The 25,368-nt window shown below is 36.2% G+C and overlaps 1 protein-coding gene across 2 annotated transcripts in view; it reads left to right on the top strand.

The window, feature by feature from the left end:
- The window catches only part of LOC110508267 (macrophage mannose receptor 1), a 203,389-nt gene that overhangs the window by 51,850 nt on the left and 126,171 nt on the right, over positions 1–25,368 (top strand). For both annotated transcript variants that reach the window (XM_090226048.1, XM_090226047.1), the window contains exons 3-11: positions 12,034–12,207; positions 12,955–13,110; positions 13,568–13,681; positions 15,117–15,254; positions 16,424–16,600; positions 16,707–16,849; positions 17,006–17,119; positions 19,048–19,163; positions 19,959–20,107. In XM_090226048.1, coding sequence (XP_090082174.1) covers positions 12,034–12,207; positions 12,955–13,110; positions 13,568–13,681; positions 15,117–15,254; positions 16,424–16,600; positions 16,707–16,849; positions 17,006–17,119; positions 19,048–19,163; positions 19,959–20,107 — 1,281 coding nt within the window. The remainder of the gene's footprint in view (positions 1–12,033; positions 12,208–12,954; positions 13,111–13,567; positions 13,682–15,116; positions 15,255–16,423; positions 16,601–16,706; positions 16,850–17,005; positions 17,120–19,047; positions 19,164–19,958; positions 20,108–25,368) is intronic.

The following is a 25,368-nucleotide window of genomic DNA, read 5'->3' as shown; positions in this document are numbered from 1 at the left end:
ACATCAGACAGTATATTTTATATATTACAGGTTAAATATAACTACATCAGACAGTATATTTTATAGATTACAGGTTAAATATAACTACATCAGACAGTATATTTTATAGATTACAGGTTAAATATAACTACATCAGACAGTATATTTTATAGATTACAGGTTAAATATAACTACATCAGACAGTATATTTTACAGGTTAAATATAACTACATCAGACAGTATATTTTATAGATTACAGGTTAAATATAACTACATCAGACAGTATATTTTATATATTACAGGTTAAATATAACTACATCAGACAGTATATTTTATAGATTACAGGTTAAATATAACTACATCAGACAGTATATTTTATAGATTACAGGTTAAATATAACTACATCAGACAGTATATTTTACAGATTACAGGTTAAATATAACTACATCAGACAGTATATTTTATATATTACAGGTTAAATATAACTACATCAGACAGTATATTTTATAGATTACAGGTTAAATATAACTACATCAGACAGTATATTTTACAGATTACAGGTTAAATATAACTACATCAGACAGTATATTTTATATATTACAGGTTAAATATAACTACATCAGACAGTATATTTTACAGGTTAAATATAACTACATCAGACAGTATATTTTATATATTACAGGTTAAATATAACTACATCAGACAGTATATTTTATATATTACAGGTTAAATATAACTACATCAGACAGTATATTTTATATATTACAGGTTAAATATAACTACATCAGACAGTATATTTTATAGATTACAGGTTAAATATAACTACATCAGACAGTATATTTTACAGGTTAAATATAACTACATCAGACAGTATATTTTATATATTACAGGTTAAATATAACTACATCAGACAGTATATTTTATAGATTACAGGTTAAATATAACTACATCAGACAGTATATTTTATAGATTACAGGTTAAATATAACTACATCAGACAGTATATTTTATATTTTAGAGGTTAAATATAACTACATCAGACAGTATATTTTATATATTACAGGTTAAATATAACTACATCAGACAGTATATTTTATATATTACAGGTTAAATATAACTACATCAGACAGTATATTTTATATTTTACAGGTTAAATATAACTACATCAGACAGTATATTTTACAGGTTAAATATAACTACATCAGACAGTATATTTTATATTTTACAGGTTAAATATAACTACATCAGACAGTATATTTTATAGATTACAGGTTAAATATAACTACATCAGACAGTATATTTTATATATTACAGGTTAAATATAACTACATCAGACAGTATATTTTATAGATTACAGGTTAAATATAACTACATCAGACAGTACATTTTATAGATTACAGGTTAAATATAACTACATCAGACAGTATATTTTATAGATTACAGGTTAAATATAACTACATCAGACAGTATATTTTATAGATTACAGGTTAAATATAACTACATCAGACAGTATATTTTACAGGTTAAATATAACTACATCAGACAGTACATTTTATAGATTACAGGTTAAATATAACTACATCAGACAGTATATTTTATATTTTACAGGTTAAATATAACTACATCAGACAGTATATTTTACAGGTTAAATATAACTACATCAGACAGTACATTTTATAGATTACAGGTTAAATATAACTACATCAGACAGTATATTTTATAGATTACAGGTTAAATATAACTACATCAGACAGTATATTTTATAGATTACAGGTTAAATATAACTACATCAGACAGTATATTTTATAGATTACAGGTTAAATATAACTACATCAGACAGTATATTTTATAGATTACAGGTTAAATATGACTACATCAGACAGTATATTTTATATATTACAGGTTAAATATAACTACATCAGACAGTATATTTTATATATTACAGGTTAAATATAACTACATCAGACAGTATATTTTATAGATTACAGGTTAAATATAACTACATCAGACAGTATATTTTATATATTACAGGTTAAATATAACTACATCAGACAGTATATTTTATAGATTACAGGTTAAATATAACTACATCAGACAGTATATTTTATATATTACAGGTTAAATATAACTACATCAGACAGTATATTTTATATATTACAGGTTAAATATAACTACATCAGACAGTATATTTTATAGATTACAGGTTAAATATAACTACATCAGACAGTATATTTTATATATTACAGGTTAAATATAACTACATCAGACAGTATATTTTATATATTACAGGTTAAATATAACTACATCAGACAGTATATTTTATAGATTACAGGTTAAATATAACTACATCAGACAGTATATTTTATATATTACAGGTTAAATATAACTACATCAGACAGTATCTTTTATAGATTACAGGTTAAATATAACTACATCAGACAGTATATTTTATATATTACAGGTTAAATATAACTACATCAGACAGTATATTTTATAGATTACAGGTTAAATATAACTACATCAGACAGTATATTTTATAGATTACAGGTTAAATATAACTACATCAGACAGTATATTTTATATATTACAGGTTAAATATAACTACATCAGACAGTATATTTTATATATTACAGGTTAAATATAACTACATCAGACAGTATATTTTACAGATTAAATATAACTACATCAGACAGTATATTTTATATATTACAGGTTAAATATAACTACATCAGACAGTATATTTTATAGATTACAGGTTAAATATAACTACATCAGACAGTATATTTTATAGATTACAGGTTAAATATAACTACATCAGACAGTATATTTTACAGGTTAAATATAACTACATCAGACAGTATATTTTACAGGTTAAATATAACTACATCAGACAGTATATTTTATAGATTACAGGTTAAATATAACTACATCAGACAGTATATTTTATAGATTACAGGTTAAATATAACTACATCAGACAGTATATTTTACAGGTTAAATATAACTACATCAGACAGTACATTTTATAGATTACAGGTTAAATATAACTACATCAGACAGTATATTTTATAGATTACAGGTTAAATATAACTACATCAGACAGTATATTTTATAGATTACAGGTTAAATATAACTACATCAGACAGTATATTTTATAGATTACAGGTTAAATATAACTACATCAGACAGTATATTTTATATATTACAGGTTAAATATAACTACATCAGGCAGTATATTTTATATATTACAGGTTAAATATAACTACATCAGACAGTATATTTTACAGGTTAAATATAACTACATCAGACAGTATATTTTACAGGTTAAATATAACTACATCAGACAGTATATTTTATAGATTACAGGTTAAATATAACTACATCAGACAGTATATTTTACAGGTTAAATATAACTACATCAGACAGTACATTTTATAGATTACAGGTTAAATATAACTACATCAGACAGTATATTTTATAGATTACAGGTTAAATATAACTACATCAGACAGTATATTTTATAGATTACAGGTTAAATATAACTACATCAGACAGTATATTTTATAGATTACAGGTTAAATATAACTACATCAGACAGTATATTTTATATATTACAGGTTAAATATAACTACATCAGACAGTATATTTTACAGGTTAAATATAACTACATCAGACAGTACATTTTATAGATTACAGGTTAAATATAACTACATCAGACAGTATATTTTATATTTTACAGGTTAAATATAACTACATCAGACAGTATATTTTACAGGTTAAATATAACTACATCAGACAGTACATTTTATAGATTACAGGTTAAATATAACTACATCAGACAGTATATTTTACAGGTTAAATATAACTACATCAGACAGTATATTTTATAGATTACAGGTTAAATATAACTACATCAGACAGTATATTTTATAGATTACAGGTTAAATATGACTACATCAGACAGTATATTTTATATATTACAGGTTAAATATAACTACATCAGACAGTATATTTTATATATTACAGGTTAAATATAACTACATCAGACAGTATATTTTATAGATTACAGGTTAAATATAACTACATCAGACAGTATATTTTATATATTACAGGTTAAATATAACTACATCAGACAGTATATTTTATAGATTACAGGTTAAATATAACTACATCAGACAGTATATTTTATATATTACAGGTTAAATATAACTACATCAGACAGTATATTTTATATATTACAGGTTAAATATAACTACATCAGACAGTATATTTTATAGATTACAGGTTAAATATAACTACATCAGGCAGTATATTTTATAGATTACAGGTTAAATATAACTACATCAGACAGTATATTTTACAGGTTAAATATAACTACATCAGACAGTATATTTTATAGATTACAGGTTAAATATAACTACATCAGACAGTATATTTTATATATTACAGGTTAAATATAACTACATCAGACAGTATATTTTACAGGTTAAATATAACTACATCAGACAGTATATTTTATAGATTACAGGTTAAATATAACTACATCAGACAGTATATTTTATAGATTACAGGTTAAATATAACTACATCAGACAGTATATTTTATATATTACAGGTTAAATATAACTACATCAGACAGTATATTTTACAGGTTAAATATAACTACATCAGACAGTATATTTTATAGATTACAGGTTAAATATAACTACATCAGACAGTATATTTTACAGGTTAAATATAACTACATCAGACAGTATATTTTATAGATTACAGGTTAAATATAACTACATCAGACAGTATATTTTATATATTACAGGTTAAATATAACTACATCAGACAGTATATTTTATATATTACAGGTTAAATATAACTACATCAGGCAGTATATTTTATATATTACAGGTTAAATATAACTACATCAGACAGTATATTTTATAGATTACAGGTTAAATATAACTACATCAGACAGTATATTTTATAGATTACAGGTTAAATATAACTACATCAGACAGTATATTTTATAGATTACAGGTTAAATATAACTACATCAGACAGTATATTTTATATATTACAGGTTAAATATAACTACATCAGACAGTATATTTTATATATTACAGGTTAAATATAACTACATCAGACAGTATATTTTACAGATTAAATATAACTACATCAGACAGTATATTTTATAGATTACAGGTTAAATATAACTACATCAGACAGTATATTTTATATATTACAGGTTAAATATAACTACATCAGACAGTATATTTTATAGATTACAGGTTAAATATAACTACATCAGACAGTATATTTTATAGATTACAGGTTAAATATAACTACATCAGACAGTATATTTTATATATTACAGGTTAAATATAACTACATCAGACAGTATATTTTAGAGGTTAAATATAACTACATCAGACAGTATATTTTATATATTATAGGTTAAATATAACTACATCAGACAGTATATTTTATATTTTACAGGTTAAATATAACTACATCAGACAGTATATTTTACAGGTTAAATATAACTACATCAGACATTATATTTTATAGATTACAGGTTAAATATAACTACATCAGACAGTATATTTTATAGATTACAGGTTAAATATAACTACATCAGACAGTATATTTTATAGATTACAGGTTAAATATAACTACATCAGACAGTATATTTTATATATTACAGGTTAAATATAACTACATCAGACAGTATATTTTATATATTACAGGTTAAATATAACTACATCAGACAGTATATTTTATATTTTACAGGTTAAATATAACTACATCAGACAGTATATTTTATAGATTACAGGTTAAATATAACTACATCAGACAGTATATTTTATAGATTACAGGTTAAATATAACTACATCAGACAGTATATTTTATAGATTACAGGTTAAATATAACTACATCAGACAGTATATTTTATATATTACAGGTTAAATATAACTACATCGGACAGTATATTTTACAGGTTAAATATAACTACATCAGACAGTATATTTTATAGATTACAGGTTAAATATAACTACATCAGACAGTATATTTTATAGATTACAGGTTAAATATAACTACATCAGACAGTATATTTTACAGGTTAAATATAACTACATCAGACAGTATATTTTATAGATTACAGGTTAAATATAACTACATCAGACAGTATATTTTATAGATTACAGGTTAAATATAACTACATCAGACAGTATATTTTATAGATTACAGGTTAAATATAACTACATCAGACAGTATATTTTATATATTACAGGTTAAATATAACTACATCAGACAGTATATTTTACAGATTACAGGTTAAATATAACTACATCAGACAGTATATTTTATAGATTACAGGTTAAATATAACTACATCAGACAGTATATTTTATATTTTACAGGTTAAATATAACTACATCAGACAGTATATTTTATAGATTACAGGTTAAATATAACTACATCAGACAGTATATTTTATATATTACAGGTTAAATATAACTACATCAGACAGTATATTTTATATATTACAGGTTAAATATAACTACATCAGACAGTATATTTTATAGATTACAGGTTAAATATAACTACATCAGACAGTATATTTTATATATTACAGGTTAAATATAACTACATCAGACAGTATATTTTATATATTACAGGTTAAATATAACTACATCAGACAGTATATTTTATAGATTACAGGTTAAATATAACTACATCAGGCAGTATATTTTATATATTACAGGTTAAATATAACTACATCAGACAGTATATTTTATAGATTACAGGTTAAATATAACTACATCAGACAGTATATTTTACAGGTTAAATATAACTACATCAGACAGTATATTTTACAGGTTAAATATAACTACATCAGACAGTATATTTTATAGATTACAGGTTAAATATAACTACATCAGACAGTATATTTTATATATTACAGGTTAAATATAACTGCATCAGACAGTATATTTTATAGATTACAGGTTAAATATAACTACATCAGACAGTATATTTTATATTTTACAGGTTAAATATAACTACATCAGACAGTATATTTTATAGATTACAGGTTAAATATAACTACATCAGACAGTATATTTTATATATTACAGGTTAAATATAACTACATCAGACAGTATATTTTATATATTACAGGTTAAATATAACTACATCAGACAGTATATTTTATAGATTACAGGTTAAATATAACTACATCAGACAGTATATTTTATAGATTACAGGTTAAATATAACTACATCAGACAGTATATTTTATAGATTACAGGTTAAATATAACTACATCAGACAGTATATTTTATATTTTACAGGTTAAATATAACTACATCAGACAGTATATTTTATAGATTACAGGTTAAATATAACTACATCAGACAGTATATTTTATAGATTACAGGTTAAATATAACTACATCAGACAGTATATTTTATATATTACAGGTTAAATATGACTACATCAGACAGTATATTTTATAGATTACAGGTTAAATATAACTACATCAGACAGTATATTTTATATATTACAGGTTAAATATAACTACATCAGACAGTATATTTTATATATTACAGGTTAAATATAACTACATCAGACAGTATATTTTATATATTACAGGTTAAATATAACTGCATCAGACAGTATATTTTATAGATTACAGGTTAAATATAACTACATCAGACAGTATATTTTATATTTTACAGGTTAAATATAACTACATCAGACAGTATATTTTATATATTACAGGTTAAATATAACTACATCAGACAGTATATTTTATATATTACAGGTTAAATATAACTACATCAGACAGTATATTTTATAGATTACAGGTTAAATATAACTACATCAGACAGTATATTTTATAGATTACAGGTTAAATATAACTACATCAGACAGTATATTTTACAGGTTAAATATAACTACATCAGACAGTATATTTTATATATTACAGGTTAAATATAACTACATCAGACAGTATATTTTATATATTACAGGTTAAATATAACTACATCAGACAGTATATTTTACAGGTTAAATATAACTACATCAGACAGTATATTTTATATATTACAGGTTAAATATAACTACATCAGACAGTATATTTTATATATTACAGGTTAAATATAACTACATCAGACAGTATATTTTATAGATTACAGGTTAAATATAACTACATCAGACAGTATATTTTATAGATTACAGGTTAAATATAACTACATCAGACAGTATATTTTATATATTACAGGTTAAATATAACTACATCAGACAGTATATTTTATAGATTATAGATTAAATATAACTACATCAGACAGTATATTTTATAGATTACAGGTTAAATATAACTACATCAGACAGTATATTTTATAGATTACAGGTTAAATATAACTACATCAGACAGTATATTTTACAGGTTAAATATAACTACATCAGACAGTATATTTTATAGATTACAGGTTAAATATAACTACATCAGACAGTATATTTTATAGATTACTGGTTAAATATAACTACATCGGACAGTATATTTTACAGGTTAAATATAACTACATCAGACAGTATATTTTATAGATTACAGGTTAAATATAACTACATCAGACAGTATATTTTATAGATTACAGGTTAAATATAACTACATCAGACAGTATATTTTATATTTTACAGGTTAAATATAACTACATCAGACAGTATATTTTATAGATTACAGGTTAAATATAACTACATCAGACAGTATATTTTATAGATTACAGGTTAAATATAACTACATCAGACAGTATATTTTATATATTACAGGTTAAATATAACTACATCAGACAGTATATTTTATAGATTACAGGTTAAATATAACTACATCAGACAGTATATTTTATATATTACAGGTTAAATATAACTACATCAGACAGTATATTTTATAGATTACAGGTTAAATATAACTACATCAGACAGTATATTTTATAGATTACAGGTTAAATATAACTACATCAGACAGTATATTTTATAGATTACAGGTTAAATATAACTACATCAGACAGTATATTTTATAGATTATAGATTAAATATAACTACATCAGACAGTATATTTTATAGATTACAGGTTAAATATAACTACATCAGACAGTATATTTTATAGATTACAGGTTAAATATAACTACATCAGACAGTATATTTTACAGGTTAAATATAACTACATCAGACAGTATATTTTATAGATTACAGGTTAAATATAACTACATCAGACAGTATATTTTACAGGTTAAATATAACTACATCAGGCAGTATATTTTATAGATTACAGGTTAAATATAACTACATCAGACAGTATATTTTACAGGTTAAATATAACTACATCAGACAGTATATTTTATATATTACAGGTTAAATATAACTACATCAGACAGTATATTTTACAGGTTAAATATAACTACATCAGACAGTATATTTTATAGATTACAGGTTAAATATAACTACATCAGACAGTATATTTTATAGATTACAGGTTAAATATAACTACATCAGACAGTATATTTTATATATTACAGGTTAAATATAACTACATCAGACAGTATATTTTACAGGTTAAATATAACTACATCAGACAGTATATTTTATATATTACAGGTTAAATATAACTACATCAGACAGTATATTTTATATATTACAGGTTAAATATAACTACATCAGACAGTATATTTTATAGATTACAGGTTAAATATAACTACATCAGACAGTATATTTTATATATTACAGGTTAAATATAACTACATCAGACAGTATATTTTATATATTACAGGTTAAATATAACTACATCAGACAGTATATTTTATATATTACAGGTTAAATATAACTACATCAGACAGTATATTTTACAGGTTAAATATAACTACATCAGACAGTATATTTTATATTTTACAGGTTAAATATAACTACATCAGACAGTATATTTTATAGATTACAGGTTAAATATAACTACATCAGACAGTATATTTTATTGAAAGAAATGACCGATTTTTCCCTGAGATTCCACAATGTACAGTAAGACAGGGACACACTCACAGAGAAAGAGACAAACTCACAGAGAGAAAGAGAGAGACACACTCACAGAGAGAAAGAGAGAGACACACTCACAGAGAGAAAGAGACACACACACAGAGAAAGAGACACTCACAGAGAGAGAGACACACTCACAGAGAGAAAGAGAAAGAGACACACTCACAGAGAAAGAGAAAGTGACACACTCACAGAGAAAAAGAGAGAGACACACTCACAGAGAGAAAGAGAAAGTGACACACTCACAGAGAAAGAGAAAGTGACACACTCACAGAGAAAGAGAGAGAGACACACTCAGAGAAAGAGACACACTCACAGAGAAAGAGAAAGAGACACACTCACAGAGAGAAAGAGACACACTCATGAGCGAAAGAGACACACTCACAGAGAGAAAGAGAAAGAGACACACTCACAGAGAAAGAGACACACTCACAGAGAAAGAGAGAGAGACACACTCACAGAGAGAAAGAGACACACTCAGAGAGAAAGAGACACACTCACAGAGAAAGAGACACACTCACAGAGAAAGAGCGAGAGACACACTCACAGAGAGAAAGAGACACACTCACAGAGAAAGGGACACACTCACAGAGAGAACGGGACACACTCAGAGAGAAAGAGAAAGAGACACACTCACATAGAAAGAGAAAGAGACACACTCACAGAGAAAGAGAGAAAGAGACACACTCACAGAGAAAGAGACACACTAACAGAGAAAGAGAGAGCGACACTCACAGAGAGAAAGAGACACACTCATGAGCGAAAGAGACACACTCACAGAGAGAAAGAGAAAGAGACACACTCACAGAGAAAGAGACACACTCACAGAGAAAGAGAGAGAGACACACTCACAGAGAGAAAGAGACACACTCAGAGAGAAAGAGACACACTCACAGAGAAAGAGACACACTCACAGAGAAAGAGCGAGAGACACACTCACAGAGAGAAAGAGACACACTCACAGAGAAAGGGACACACTCACAGAGAGAACAGGACACACTCAGAGAGAAAGAGAAAGAGACACACTCACATAGAAAGAGAAAGAGACACACTCACAGAGAAAGAGAGAGAGAGACACACTCACAGAGAAAGAGACACACTCACAGAGAAAGAGACACACTCACAGAGAAAGTTACACACTCACAGAGAAAGAGACACACTCACAGAGAAAGATACACACTCACAGACAAAGAGAGAGAGACACACTCATAGAGAAAGAGAAAGAGACACACTCACAGAGAAAGAGACACACTCACAGAGAAAGAGACACACTAACAGAGAAAGAGAGAGCGACACTCACAGAGAAAGAGAGACACTCACAGAGAAAGAGAAAGAGACACACTAACAGAGAGAAAGAGACACACTCACAGAGAAAGAGACACTCACAGAGAAAGAGACACTCACAGAGAAAGAGAAAGAGACACACTCACAGAGAAAGAGACACTCACAGAGAAAGAGAGAGAAACACACTCACAGAGAAAGAGACACACTCACAGAGAAAGACACACTGACAGAGAAAGAGAGAGAGACACTCACAGAGAAAGAGAAAGAGACACACTCACAGAGAAAGAGACACACTAACAGAGAAAGAGAGAGAGACACTCACAGAGAAAGAGAAAGAGATACACTAACAGAGAGAAAGAGACACTCACAGAGAAAGAGACACTCACAGAGAGAGAGACACACTCACAGAGAAAGAGAAAGAGAAACTCACAGAGAGAGAGACACACAGAGAAAGAGAGAGAGACATACTCACAGAGAAAGAGACACACTCACAGAGAAAGAGAGAGACACTCACAGCCAGTCTCCCGTAAGAGTGTTAGTATAGAAAGCCATGTTCCCCAACAAGGTCACACAGGGAGGCAAGATGGCAGACACACTAATATAGTAAAACCCTTTGGGTCTAAAACCCACGTCGCACTGAGCACTGAACTACATACAGATCACACAGTAACCAGTAACCACTGTCCCCTTTTCAGAACTCTTTACCATCGAAGGAAACGCATTTGGGCGTCCCTGTCAGTTTCCTTTCCTGTACAAAGACCAATGGTATGGAGACTGCACCTTGGTAGACTCCTCTGTTAGACGGCTTTGGTGTGCCATTGAAACAAACTACCAAGACAATGAACTGTGGGGCAACTGTCCATCCAAATGTGAGTATTACATCTATTACTTACTGTGTCAATATAAGCAGCTGTTAGATGCCCCCCACTCTCTCTGTCTCTCTCTCTCTCTCTCTCTCTCTCTCTCTCTGTCTCTCTCTCTCTCTCTGTCTCTCTCTCTCTCTCTCTCTCTCTCTCTCTCTCTCTCTCTCTCTCTGTCTCTCTCTCTCTCTGTCTCTCTCTCTCTCTCTCTCTCTCTCTCTCTCTCTGTCTCTCTGTCTCTCTCTCTCTCTCTGTCTCTCTCTCTCTCTCTCTCTGTCTCTCTCTCTCTCTCTCTCTCTCTCGGTTTTATCGTCATGATAACCATATGTTAACGTTGCCAAGGGAAGTGAAATGGATAAAAAGTGAACAGTAAACATGACACTCACACAATTTCCATAATAATAAAGACATTTCAAATGTCATATTATGTCTATATACAATGTCGTAATGATGTGCAAATGGTTAAAGTAGAAAAGGGAAAATAAATCTTCACTGAATCTTCACTGGTTGCCCTTTTCTTGTGGCAACAGGTCACAAATCTATTTCACCCAATATATATATATTCTTTGTGGATCTGTGTAATCTGAGGGAAAGATGTCATACATTTGGCAGGATGTTAGGATGTTCCACCTCATGTTGTGGGCAGTGTGTCAATAGCCTGTCTTCTCATGAGAGCCAGGTCTGCCTACGGCGGCCTTTCTCAATAGCAAGGCTGTGCTCTCTGAGTCTGAACATCTCTCCCCCATCCCTCTGCAGCTACGGAGCATTGGCATAAGAACCCGGTCACAGGTGCATTCTACCAGGTGAACCTCCACTCTGCTCTTACCTGGCACCAGGCTCGGACCAGCTGCCAACAGCAGGGAGCAGACTTGGCCTCAATCACCGAACCCCTCGAGCAGACCTACTTAGCAGGTAGCGCCACCCGGTGGCCATGCACACATGTATCAGGCGTGTCAAACTCAAGTAGTGTGTTTATTAGTGTACTGTTCATGTACCAGTGTGTTTATTAATGTACTGTTCATGTACCAGTGTGTTTATTAGTGTGCTGTTCATGTACCAGTGTGTTTATTAGTATATTGTTCATCTACTAGTGTGTTTATTAGTGTACTGTCCATGTACTAGTGTGTTTATTAGTGTACTGTTCATGTACCAGTGTGTTTATTAGTGTACTGTCCATGTACTAGTGTGTTTATTAGTGTACTGTTAATGTACCAGTGTGTTTATTAGTGTACTGTTCATGTACTAGTGTGTTTATTAGTGTACTGTTAATGTACCAGTGTGTTTATTAGTGTACTGTCCATGTACTAGTGTGTTTATTAGTGTACTGTTAATGTACCAGTGTGTTTATTAGTGTACTGTTCATGTACAGGCCTGTGTGGTAGACTGCATGTGCCGCTGTGGACGGGGCTGAATGCTCTGGAACAGGACAGTGGGTGGCAGTGGATCAGTGGAAAGCCTCTCCGCTACTTCCGCTGGGACTCTGGTGAGTCCTCACCTTCACACTATTCCCTTCATGCTGCACTACTCTGGACCAGGGTCAGTAACACTATAGAGGGGTGAAGGACCAGGGTCAGTTAGTTACACTATAGACGGGAAAAGGACCAGGGTCAGTTAGTTACACTATAGACGGGAAAAGGACCAGGGTCAGTTACACTATAGAGGGGTAAAGGACCAGGGTCAGTAACACTATAGAGGGGTGAAGGACCAGGGTCAGTTAGTTACACTATAGACGGGAAAAGGACCAGGGTCAGTAACACTATAGAGGGGTGAAGGACCAGGGTCAGTTAGTTACACTATATAGAGGAAAAGGACCAGGGTCAGTTACACTATAGAGGGGAAAAGGACCAGGGTCAGTTAGTTACACTATAGAGGGGAAAAGGACCAGGGTCAGTTACACTATAGAGGGGAAAAGGACCAGGGTCAGTTAGTTACACTATATAGAGGAAAAGGACCAGGGTCAGTTACACTATAGAGGGGTAAAGGACCAGGGTCAGTTACACTATAGAGGGGTAAAGGACCAGGGTTAGTTACACTATAGAGGGGTAAAGGACCAGGGTCAGTAACACTATAGAGGGGAAAAGGACCAGGGTCAGTAACACTATAGAGGGGAAAAGGACCAGGGTCAGTTACACTATATAGGGGAAAAGGACCAGGGTCAGTTAGTTACACTATAGAGGGGAAAAGGACCAGGGTCAGTTACACTATAGAGGGGAAAAGGACCAGGGTCAGTTAGTTACACTATATAGAGGAAAAGGACCAGGGTCAGTTACACTATAGAGGGGTAAAGGACCAGGGTCAGTTACACTATAGAGGGGTAAAGGACCAGGGTTAGTTACACTATAGAGGGGAAAGGGACCAGGGTTAGTTACACTATAGAGGGGAAAAGGACCAGGGTCAGTTACACTATAGAGGGGTAAAGGACCAGGGTCAGTTACACTATAGAGGGGTAAAGGACCAGGGTCAGTTACACTATATAGGTGAAAAGGACCAGGGTCAGTTACACTATAGAGGGAAAAAGACCAGGGTCAGTTACACTATAGAGGGAAAAGGACCAGGGTCAGTTAGTTACACTATAGAGGGGAAAAGGACCAGGGTCAGTTAGTTACACTATAGATATATAGTATATACAGCTATATCTCCACAACTGAAGACTAACAACTATATCATCTTCAGTTGTAGCGATATAGTTGTTAGTCTTCAGTTCTAGTGATATAGTTGTTAGTCTTCAGTTGTAGTGATATAGATGTTAGTCTTCAGATCTAGTGATATAGTTGTTAGTCTTCAGTTGTAGTGATATAGCTGTTAGTCTTCAGTTGTAGTGATATAGATGTTGTTGTTAGTCTTCAGTTGTAGTGATATAGATGTTGTTGTTAGTCTTCAGTTGTAGTGATATAGTTGTTGTTGTTGTTTGTGTGTAGGTCATCCTCTCTCTGATCCTGGTCATATCTGTGGACTAGTCGACCCAGGTCAGCAGTCCTACTGGCAGAGCTCCCTGTGCTCCAAGAAACATGGCTACGTCTGTCAGAAAGACCCACCTACATCCCCCGTTCCCCCAGGTAGGTCTGTCAGAATGACTCACCTGCATCCCCTGTTCCCCCAGGTAGGTCTGTCAGAAAGACCCACCTACACCCCCCGTTCATCCAGGTAGGTATGTCAGAAAGACCCAACTACACCCCCGTTCACCCAGGTAGGTCTGTCAGAAAGACCCACCTGCATCCCCCGTTCCCCCAGGTAGGTCTGTCAGAATGACCCACCTACATCCCCTGTTCCCCCAGGTAGGTCTGTCAGAAAGACCCACCTACATACCCTGTTCACCCAGGTAGGTCGGTCAGAAAGACTTTCCTAAGCCCCTTTCACCCAGGTTGTTCTGTCAGAAAGACCTCCCTATAAGCCCCTGTTCACCAAGATCCAACACGTTCTACTCTGCTCAAATTTAATCATGTCCAGTTCATTTCAGTCCAGTCTCATCCAGTCCAGTCTAGTCCAGTTCATTTCAGTCCAGTCTAGTCCAGATAATTTCATTCCAGTCTAGTCCAGTCCAGGCTAGTCCAGTTCATTTCAGTACAGTCTCGGCCAGATAATTTCAGTCCAGTCTAGTCCAGTCTAGTCCAGTCCAGTCTAGTCCAGTCCAGTCTAGTCCAGTTCATTTCAGTCCAGTCTAGTCCAGATAATTTCAGTCCAGTCTAGTCCAGTCTAGTCCAGTCCAGTCCAGTCTAGTCCAGTTCATTTCAGTCCAGTCTAGTCCAGTCCATTTCAGTCCAGTCTAGTCCATTTCATTTCAGTCCAGTCTAGTCCAGTCTAGTCCAGTTCATTTCAGTCCAGTCTCGTCCAGTCTAGTCCAGTTTATTTCAGTCCAGTCTAGTCCAGTCCAGTCTAGTCCAGTTAATTTCAGTCCAGTCTCGTCCAGTCTAATCCAGTCTAGTCCAGTCCAGTCTAGTCCAGATAATTTCAGTCCAGTCTAGTCCAGTCTAGTCCAGTCCAGTCTAATCCAGTCTCGTCCAGTTCATTTCAGTCCAGTCTAGTCCAGATAATTTCAGTCCAGTCTAGTCCAGTCCAGTCTAGTCCAGATCATTTCAGTCCAGTCTAGTCCAGATAATTTCAGTCCAGTCTAGTCCAGTCTAGTCCAGTCCAGTCTAGTCCAGTTCATTTTTGTATTATATTGTTTATTATGGGCGGTGTATTTCTTGTATTCTACAATGTGTTTCCCTTTGTTTGTGATCCACAGAAGTGACAGGTTACTGCTCCAGTCCGTGGATTCCCTACGCTGCCAGGTGCTACCTCCTCCAGCGTACCAAGAAGACCTGGACAGAGGCTCAGACGGAATGTCGGAAGGACGGAGGCGACCTGGCCAGCATCCACAACATTGAGCAGCACAGCTTTGTGATGTCACAGCTGGGATATGGTCAGTGAAACAGAGATACGCTCACACGTTAGACAGTCAGTGAAAAGGCTAACTCCAACTCTCCCCTTTCCCTCCTCTCCTCCTCTCCTCCTTTCCTCTGTCCCAGCGGCCGCTGACGAGCTGTGGATCGGGATGAACGATGTCAAGACGCCACTACTGTTTGAGTGGAGCGACCAATCCCCTGTCACCTTCACCAGGTGGGAGGAAGCCATGCCGATGGAGGGCAACTGTGTACTGGTCAGAGGAGAGGTATGGTACCATCATCCCCCCTCCACACTGCCCTAACCCTAACACCCCCTAACTTTGGCCCTAACCCTAAAACCCCCTAACCCTAACACCCATTTACAACCACACCAACCCTCTCCCTCCTTGACGATGTCCTGTGTGACTGTGTCTGTCTTACAGCAGGGCAGGTGGGCTACTCAGGTGTGTGACAACCAGCGTGGCTTCATCTGTATGAAGAAATCTACCTCCCAACCCTCAGGGGACCAGGTGGACACGAACCCAGGCTGCAAATCGGTGAGTGGACAGCCAGGGGGAGCAGAGGTCAGCCAGGGAGAGCAGAGGTCAGCCAGGGAGAGCAGAGGTCAGCCAGGGAGAGCAGAGGTCAGCCAGGGAGAGCAGAGGTCAGCCAGGGAGAGCAGAGGTCAGCCAGAGAGCAGAGGTCAGCCAGGGAGAGCAGAGGACAGCCAGGGGGAGCAGAGGTCAGCCAGGGAGAGCAGAGGTCAGCCAGGGAGAGCAGAGGTCAGCCAGGGAGAGCAGAGGTCAGCCAGGGAGAGCAGAGGTCAGCCAGGGAGAGCAGAGGTCAGCCTGGGAGAGCAGAGGTCAGCCAGGGAGAGCAGAGGTCAGCCAGGGAGAGCAGAGGTCAGCCTGGGAGAGCAGAGATCAGCCAGGGAGAGCAGAGATCAGCAAGGGAGAGCAGAGATCAGCCAGGGATAGCAGAGGTCAGCCAGGGAGAGCAGAGGTCAGCCAGGGAGAGCAGAGGTCAGCCAGGGAGAGCAGAGGTCAGCCAGGGAGAGCAGAGGTCAGCCTGGGAGAGCAGAGGTCAGCCAGGGAGAGCAGAGGTCAGCCAGGGAGAGCAGAGGTCAGCCAGGGAGAGCAGAGGTCAGCCTGGGAGAGCAGAGATCAGCCAGGGAGAGCAGAGATCAGCCAGGGAGAGCAGAGGTCAGCCAGGGAGAGCAGAGATCAGCCAGGGAGAGCAGAGGTCAGCCAGGGAGAGCAGAGGTCAGCCAGGGAGAGCAGAGGTCAGCCAGGGAGAGCAGAGGTCAGCCAGGGAGAGCAGAGGTCAGCCAGGGAGAGCAGAGGTCAGCCAGGGAGAGCAGAGGTCAGCCAGGGAGAGCAGAGGTCAGCCAGGGAGAGCAGAGGTCAGCGCTATAGAGCAGAGGTCAGCGCTATAGAGCAGAGGTCAGCGCTATAGAGCAGAGGTCAGCCAGGGAGAGCAGAGGTCAGCCAGGGAGAGCAGAGGTCAGCGCTATAGAGCAGAGGTCAGCGCTATAGAGCAGAGGTCAGCGCTATAGAGCAGAGGTCAGCCAGGGAGAGCAGATGTCAGCCAGGGAGAGCAGAGGTCAGCCAGGGTGAGCAGAGGTCAGCCAGGGAGAGCAGAGGTCAGCCAGGGAGAGCAGAGGTCAGCGCTATAGAGCAGAGGTCAGCCAGGGAGAGCAGAGGTCAGCTAGGGAGAGCAGAGGTCAGCCAGGGAGAGCAGAGGTCAGCCAGGGAGAGCAGAGGTCAGCGCTATAGAGCAGAGGTCAGCCAGGGAGAGCAGAGGTCAGCCTGGGAGAGCAGAGGTCAGCCAGGGAGAGCAGAGGTCAGCCAGGGAGAGCAGAGGTCAGCCTGGGAGAGCAGAGGTCAGCCAGGGAGAGCAGATGTCAGCCAGGGAGAGCAGAGGTCAGCCAGGGTGAGCAGAGGTCAGCCAGGGAGAGCAGAGGTCAGCCAGGGAGAGCAGAGGTCAGCGCTATAGAGCAGAGGTCAGCCAGGGAGAGCAGATGTCAGCTAGGGAGAGCAGAGGTCAGCCAGGGAGAGCAGAGGTCAGCTAGGGAGAGCAGAGGTCAGCCAGGGAGAGCAGAGGTCAGCCTGGGAGAGCAGAGGTCAGCCAGGGAGAGCAGAGGTCAGCCTGGGAGAGCAGAGGTCAGCCAGGGAGAGCAGATGTCAGCTAGGGAGAGCAGAGGTCAGCCAGGGAGAGCAGATGTCAGCTAGGGAGAGCAGAGGTCAGCCAGGGAGAGCAGAGGTCAGCCTGGGAGAGCAGAGGTCAGCCAGGGAGAGCAGAGGTCAGCCTGGGAGAGCAGATGTCAGCTAGGGAGAGCAGAGGTCAGCCAGGGAGAGCAGAGGTCAGCCAGGGAGAGCAGAGATCAGCCAGGGATAGCAGAGGTCAGCCAGGGAGAGCAGAGGTCAGCCAGGGAGAGCAGAGGTCAGACTAACAGCTGTTTCTGACCCTGTTTGCCTCTCTGAAGCATTGGACCAGGCATGGCTCCTTCTGCTACTTTGTGGGACCAGAGATCAAGACCTTTGATGAGGCCAAAGAGACATGCAAGAGCTCACAGTCATATCTGGCAGATGTTTCTAGCAGGTAAGAACGAAACCGGGATATACTTCTCTGTATCAAAAATTTGGGCTAGATGAATTTGGCTAGATAATACATTGTCTAATGATAATGAGTTCCATTATAATGTATATCTTATTTGGTCCACTGTTATGTCATCACAGTTTTTGCTCTGTACTGAAAGTGCTCCATCTTGATCCCTCGGCTGCTGACACCATTTTAGGGCATTGTATTAACAGTGGACTAAAGGACCAAATGCTAAAATAGAGTTTTTGAGTAAAATATACCTTTAACCATAATGTTTCAATATTGTTATAAAGATAATGTGTCCAGGGTGGATAATGATCCATGATAATGATCTATAATCACGTGCCATGAAAATGTTCCATGATAATGATGCAATGGTAAAGTCTCAAAATAATGTGTACAGGGTGGATAATGCTACAATGATAATGTCTCAAAATAATGTGGCCAGGGTGGATAATGCCACATGATAATGTGCCATGATAACAATCCAGGACAATGTTCCATGATAATGCTCACACGATAATGACTTAAAAAAAATAATATGTACAGGGGGGATAATGCTACAATGATAATGTCTCAAAATAATGTGGCCAGGTGGATAATGCCACACGATAATGTGCCATGATAACGATCCAGGATAATGTTCCATGATAATGTTACACGATAATGCTACCATGATAATGTCTTTAAAAAAATGTGTCCAGGGTGTATAATGTTATAATGATAATGTCTCATAATAATGTGTCCAGGGTTTATAATGTTATAATGATAATGTTTTCATAATAATGTGCCCAGGTTGGATAATGCTTTCCTGATCAGCCTGGTTGGGTCCAGGCCAGAGCAACACTTCTGGATCGGACTCTCCAACCAGAACCACATCGACTTCTTCAGCTGGACGAACAGCAACAGGGTCAGGTACACCCACTGGAACGCACAGATGCCAGGTAAAGGACAACCTCAGAGATATATAATAATACTATATATTGTAGTGACAGATGCCAGGTATAGGACAACCTCAGAGATATATAATAATACTATATATTGTAGTGACAGATGCCAGGTATAGGACAACCTCAGAGATATATAATAATACTATATATTGTAGTGACAGATGCTAGGTATAGGACAACCTCAGAGATATATAATAATACTATATATTGTAGTGACAGATGCTAGGTATAGGACAACCTCAGAGATATATAATAATACTATATATTGTAGTGACAGATGCTAGGTATAGGACAACCTCAGAGATATATAATAATACTATATATTGTAGTGACAGATGCTAGGTATAGGACAACCTATGAGATATATAATAATACTATATATTGTAGTGACAGATGCTAGGTATAGGACAACCTCAGAGATATATAATAATACTATATATTGTAGTGACAGATGCCAGGTATAGGACAACCTCAGAGATATATAATAATACTATATATTGTAGTGACAGATACTGTAACGGTTTTCTAGGTGTGAAGGAGAGCCGGACCAAAATGCAGCGTGTAGATTTCGATCCATGTTTAATGAACAACATAAACATGAATTAACACAAAACAAAGAACGTAAACAACGAAACAAAAACCGAAACAGCCTATACTTGTGAAACCTAACAAAGCTAGGAACAAGGACACTAAAGACAATCACCCACGACAAACTCAAAGAATATGGCTGCCTAAATATGGTTCCCAATCAGAGACAACGATAAACACCTGCCTCTGATTGAGAACCACTCCAGACAGCCATAGACTTTGCTAGATAACCCCACTAGCTACAATCCAATACATACACACCAACACCCCAAGACAAAACACACCACAATACAAAAACCCCATGCCACACCCTGGCCTGACCCAATACATGAAGATAAACACAAAATACTTAGACCAGGGCGTGACAGATACCAGATATAGGACAACCTCAGAGATATATAATAATACTATATATTGTAGTGACAGATGCCAGGTATAGGACAACCTCAGAGATATATAATAATACTATATATTGTAGTGACAGATGCCAGGTATAGGACAACCTATGAGATGTATAATAATAGTATATATTGTAGTGACAGATGCCAGGTATAGTACAACCTCAGAGATGTATAATAATACTATATATTGTAGTGACAGATGCCAGGTAAAGGACAACCTCAGAGATATATAATAATACTATATATTGTAGTGACAGATGCTAGGTATAGTACAACCTCAGAGATGTATAATAATACTATATATTGTAGTGACAGATGCTAGGTATAGGACAACCTCAGAGATATATAATAATACTATATATTGTAGTGACAGATGCTAGGTATAGGACAACCTCAGAGATGTATAATAATACTATATATTGTAGTGACAGATGCTAGGTATAGGACAACCTCAGATATATATAATAATACTATATATTGTAGTGACAGATTCCAGGTATAGGACAACCTCAGAGATATATAATAATACTATATATTGTAGTGACAGATGCCAGGTATAGGACAACCTCAGAGATGTATAATAATACTATATATTGTAGTGACAGATGCTAGGTATAGGACAACCTCAGAGATATATAATAATACTATATATTGTAGTGACAGATGCTAGGTATAGGACAACCTCAGAGATATATAATAATACTATATATTGTAGTGACAGATGCTAGGTATAGGACAACCTATGAGATATATAATAATACTATATATTGTAGTGACAGATGCCAGGTATAGGACAACCTCAGAGATATATAATAATACTATATATTGTAGTGACAGATGCTAGGTATAGTACAACCTCAGAGATGTATAATAATACTATATATTGTAGTGACAGATGCTAGGTATAGGACAACCTCAGAGATGTATAATAATACTATATATTGTAGTGACAGATGCTAGGTATAGGACAACCTCAGAGATGTATAATAATACTATATATTGTAGTGACAGATGCCAGGTATAGGACAACCTCAGAGATGTATAATAATACTATATATTGTAGTGACAGATGCTAGGTATAGGTTCAGTTCTATAGTAGGAGTCTCACTACAGTTCTATAGTAGGAGTCTGACTACAGTTCTATAGTAGGAGTCTCACTACAGTTCTATAGTAGGAGTCTCACTACAGTTCTATAGTAGGAGTCTCACTACAGTTCTATAGCAGGAGTCTCACTACAGTTCTATAGTAGGAGTCTCACTACAGTTCTATAGTAGGAGTCTCAATACAGTTCTATAGCAGGAGTCTCACTACAGTTCTATAGTAGGAGTCTCACTACAGTTCTATAGTAGGAGTCTGACTACAGTTCTATAGTAGGAGTCTCACTACAGTTCTATAGTAGGAGTCTGACTACAGTTCTATAGCAGGAGTCTCATGCTACAGGTCTATAGCAGGAGTCTCACTACAGTTCTATAGTAGGAGTCTGACTACAGTTCTATAGTAGGAGTCTCACTACAGTTCTATAGTAGGAGTCTCACTACAGTTCTATAGTAGGAGTCTGACTACAGTTCTATAGTAGGAGTCTCACTACAGTTCTATAGTAGGAGTCTGACTACAGTTCTATAGCAGGAGTCTCATGCTACAGGTCTATAGCAGGAGTCTCACTACAGTTCTATAGTAGGAGTCTGACTACAGTTCTATAGTAGGAGTCTCACTACAGTTCTATAGTAGGAGTCTCACTACAGTTCTATAGTAGGAGTCTGACTACAGTTCTATAGTAGGAGTCTCACTACAGTTCTATAGTAGGAGTCTCACTACAGTTCTATAGTAGGAGTCTGACTACAGTTCTATAGTAGGAGTCTCACTACAGTTCTATAGTAGGAGTCTCACCACAGTTCTATAGTAGGAGTCTCACTACAGTTCTATAGCAGGAGTCTCACTACAGTTCTATAGTAGGAGTCTGACTACAGTTCTATAGCAGGAGTCTGACTACAGTTCTATAGTAGGAGTCTCACTACAGTTCTATAGTAGGAGTCTGACTACAGTTCTATAGTAGGAGTCTCACTACAGTTCTATAGTAGGAGTCTGACTACAGTTCTATAGTAGGAGTCTCAATACAGTTCTATAGCAGGAGTCTCATGCTACAGGTCTATAGCAGGAGTCTCATACTACAGTTCTATAGTAGGAGTCTCATACTACAGTTCTATAGTAGGAGTCTCACTACAGTTCTATAGTAGGAGTCTCACTACAGTTCTATAGTAGGAGTCTCAATACAGTTCTATAGTAGGAGTCTCACTACAGTTCTATAGTAGGAGTCTGACTACAGTTCTATAGTAGGAGTCTCACTACAGTTCCATAGTAGGAGTCTCAATACAGTTCTATAGTAGGAGTCTGACTACAGTTCTATAGTAGGAGTCTGACTACAGTTCTATAGTAGGAGTCTCAATACAGTTCTATAGCAGGAGTCTCATGCTACAGGTCTATAGCAGGAGTCTCATACTACAGTTCTATAGTAGGAGTCTCATACTACAGTTCTATAGTAGGAGTCTCAATACAGTTCTATAGTAGGAGTCTCACTACAGTTCTATAGTAGGAGTCTCACTACAGTTCTATAGTAGGAGTCTGACTACAGTTCTATAGTAGGAGTCTCAATACAGTTCTATAGCAGGAGTCTCATGCTACAGGTCTATAGCAGGAGTCTCATACTACAGTTCTATAGTAGGAGTCTCATACTACAGTTCTATAGTAGGAGTCTCACTACAGTTCTATAGTAGGAGTCTCACTACAGTTCTATAGTAGGAGTCTGACTACAGTTCTATAGTAGGAGTCTCACTACAGTTCTATAGTAGGAGTCTCACTACAGTTCTATAGTAGGAGTCTGACTACAGTTCTATAGTAGGAGTCTCACAACAGTTCTATAGCAGGAGTCTCGTGCTACAGTTCTATAGTAGGAGTCTGACTACAGTTCTATACTAGGAGTCTGACTACAGTTCTATAGTAGGAGTCTCACTACAGTTCTATAGCAGGAGTCTCGCTACAGTTCTATAGTAGGAGTCTCACTACAGTTCTATAGTAGGAGTCTGACTACAGTTCTATAGTAGGAGTCTCACTACAGTTCTATAGTAGGAGTCTCACTACAGTTCTATAGCAGGAGTCTCACTACAGTTCTATAGTAGGAGTCTGACTACAGTTCTATAGTAGGAGTCTCACTACAGTTCTATAGTAGGAGTCTCACTACAGTTCTATAGCAGGAGTCTCATGCTACAGGTCTATAGCAGGAGTCTCACTACAGTTCCATAGTAGGAGTCTCACTACAGTTCTATAGTAGGAGTCTCACTACAGTTCTATAGTAGGAGTCTCACTACAGTTCTATAGTAGGAGTCTCAATACAGTTCTATAGCAGGAGTCTCATGCTACAGGTCTATAGCAGGAGTCTCATGCTACATTTCTATAGTAGGAGTCTCACTACAGTTCTGTAGTAGGAGTCTCACTACAGTTCTGTAGTAGGAGTCTCACTACAGTTCTATAGTAGGAGTCTCACTACAGTTCTATAGTAGGAGTCTCACTACAGTTCTATAGTAGGAGTCTGACTACAGTTCTATAGTAGGAGTCTGACTACAGTTCTATAGTAGGAGTCTCACTACAGTTCTATAGTAGGAGTCTCACTACAGTTCTATAGTAGGAGTCTGACTACAGTTCTATAGTAGGAGTCTCACTACAGTTCTATAGTAGGAGTCTCACTACAGTTCTATAGCAGGAGTCTCACTAAATTTCTATAGTAGGAGACTGACTACAGTTCTATAGTAGGAGTCTCATACTACAGTTCTATAGTAGGAGTCTCACTACAGTTCTATAGTAGGAGTCTGACTACAGTTCTATAGTAGGAGTCTGACTACAGTTCTATAGTAGGAGTCTCACTACAGTTCAATAGTAGGAGTCTCACTACAGTTCTATAGTAGGAGTCTCATACTACAGTTCTATAGTAGGAGTCTCACTACAGTTATATAGTAGGAGTCTCACTACAGTTCTATAGTAGGAGTCTCACTACAGTTCTATAGCAGGAGTCTCATGCTACAGGTCTATAGCAGGAGTCTCACTACAGTTCTATAGTAGGAGTCTGACTACAGTTCTATAGTAGGAGTCTCACTACAGTTCTATAGTAGGAGTCTCACTACAGTTCTATAGTAGGAGTCTCATACTACAGTTCTATAGTAGGAGTCTCACTACAGTTATATAGTAGGAGTCTCACTACAGTTCTATAGTAGGAGT

The sequence above is a fragment of the Oncorhynchus mykiss genome, chromosome 28, assembly GCF_057628025.1.
Source record: "Oncorhynchus mykiss isolate SJ-2025 chromosome 28, ASM5762802v1, whole genome shotgun sequence".
Lineage (NCBI taxonomy): Eukaryota > Metazoa > Chordata > Actinopteri > Salmoniformes > Salmonidae > Oncorhynchus > Oncorhynchus mykiss.
This window is presented reverse-complemented; position numbering and strand designations above follow the sequence as displayed.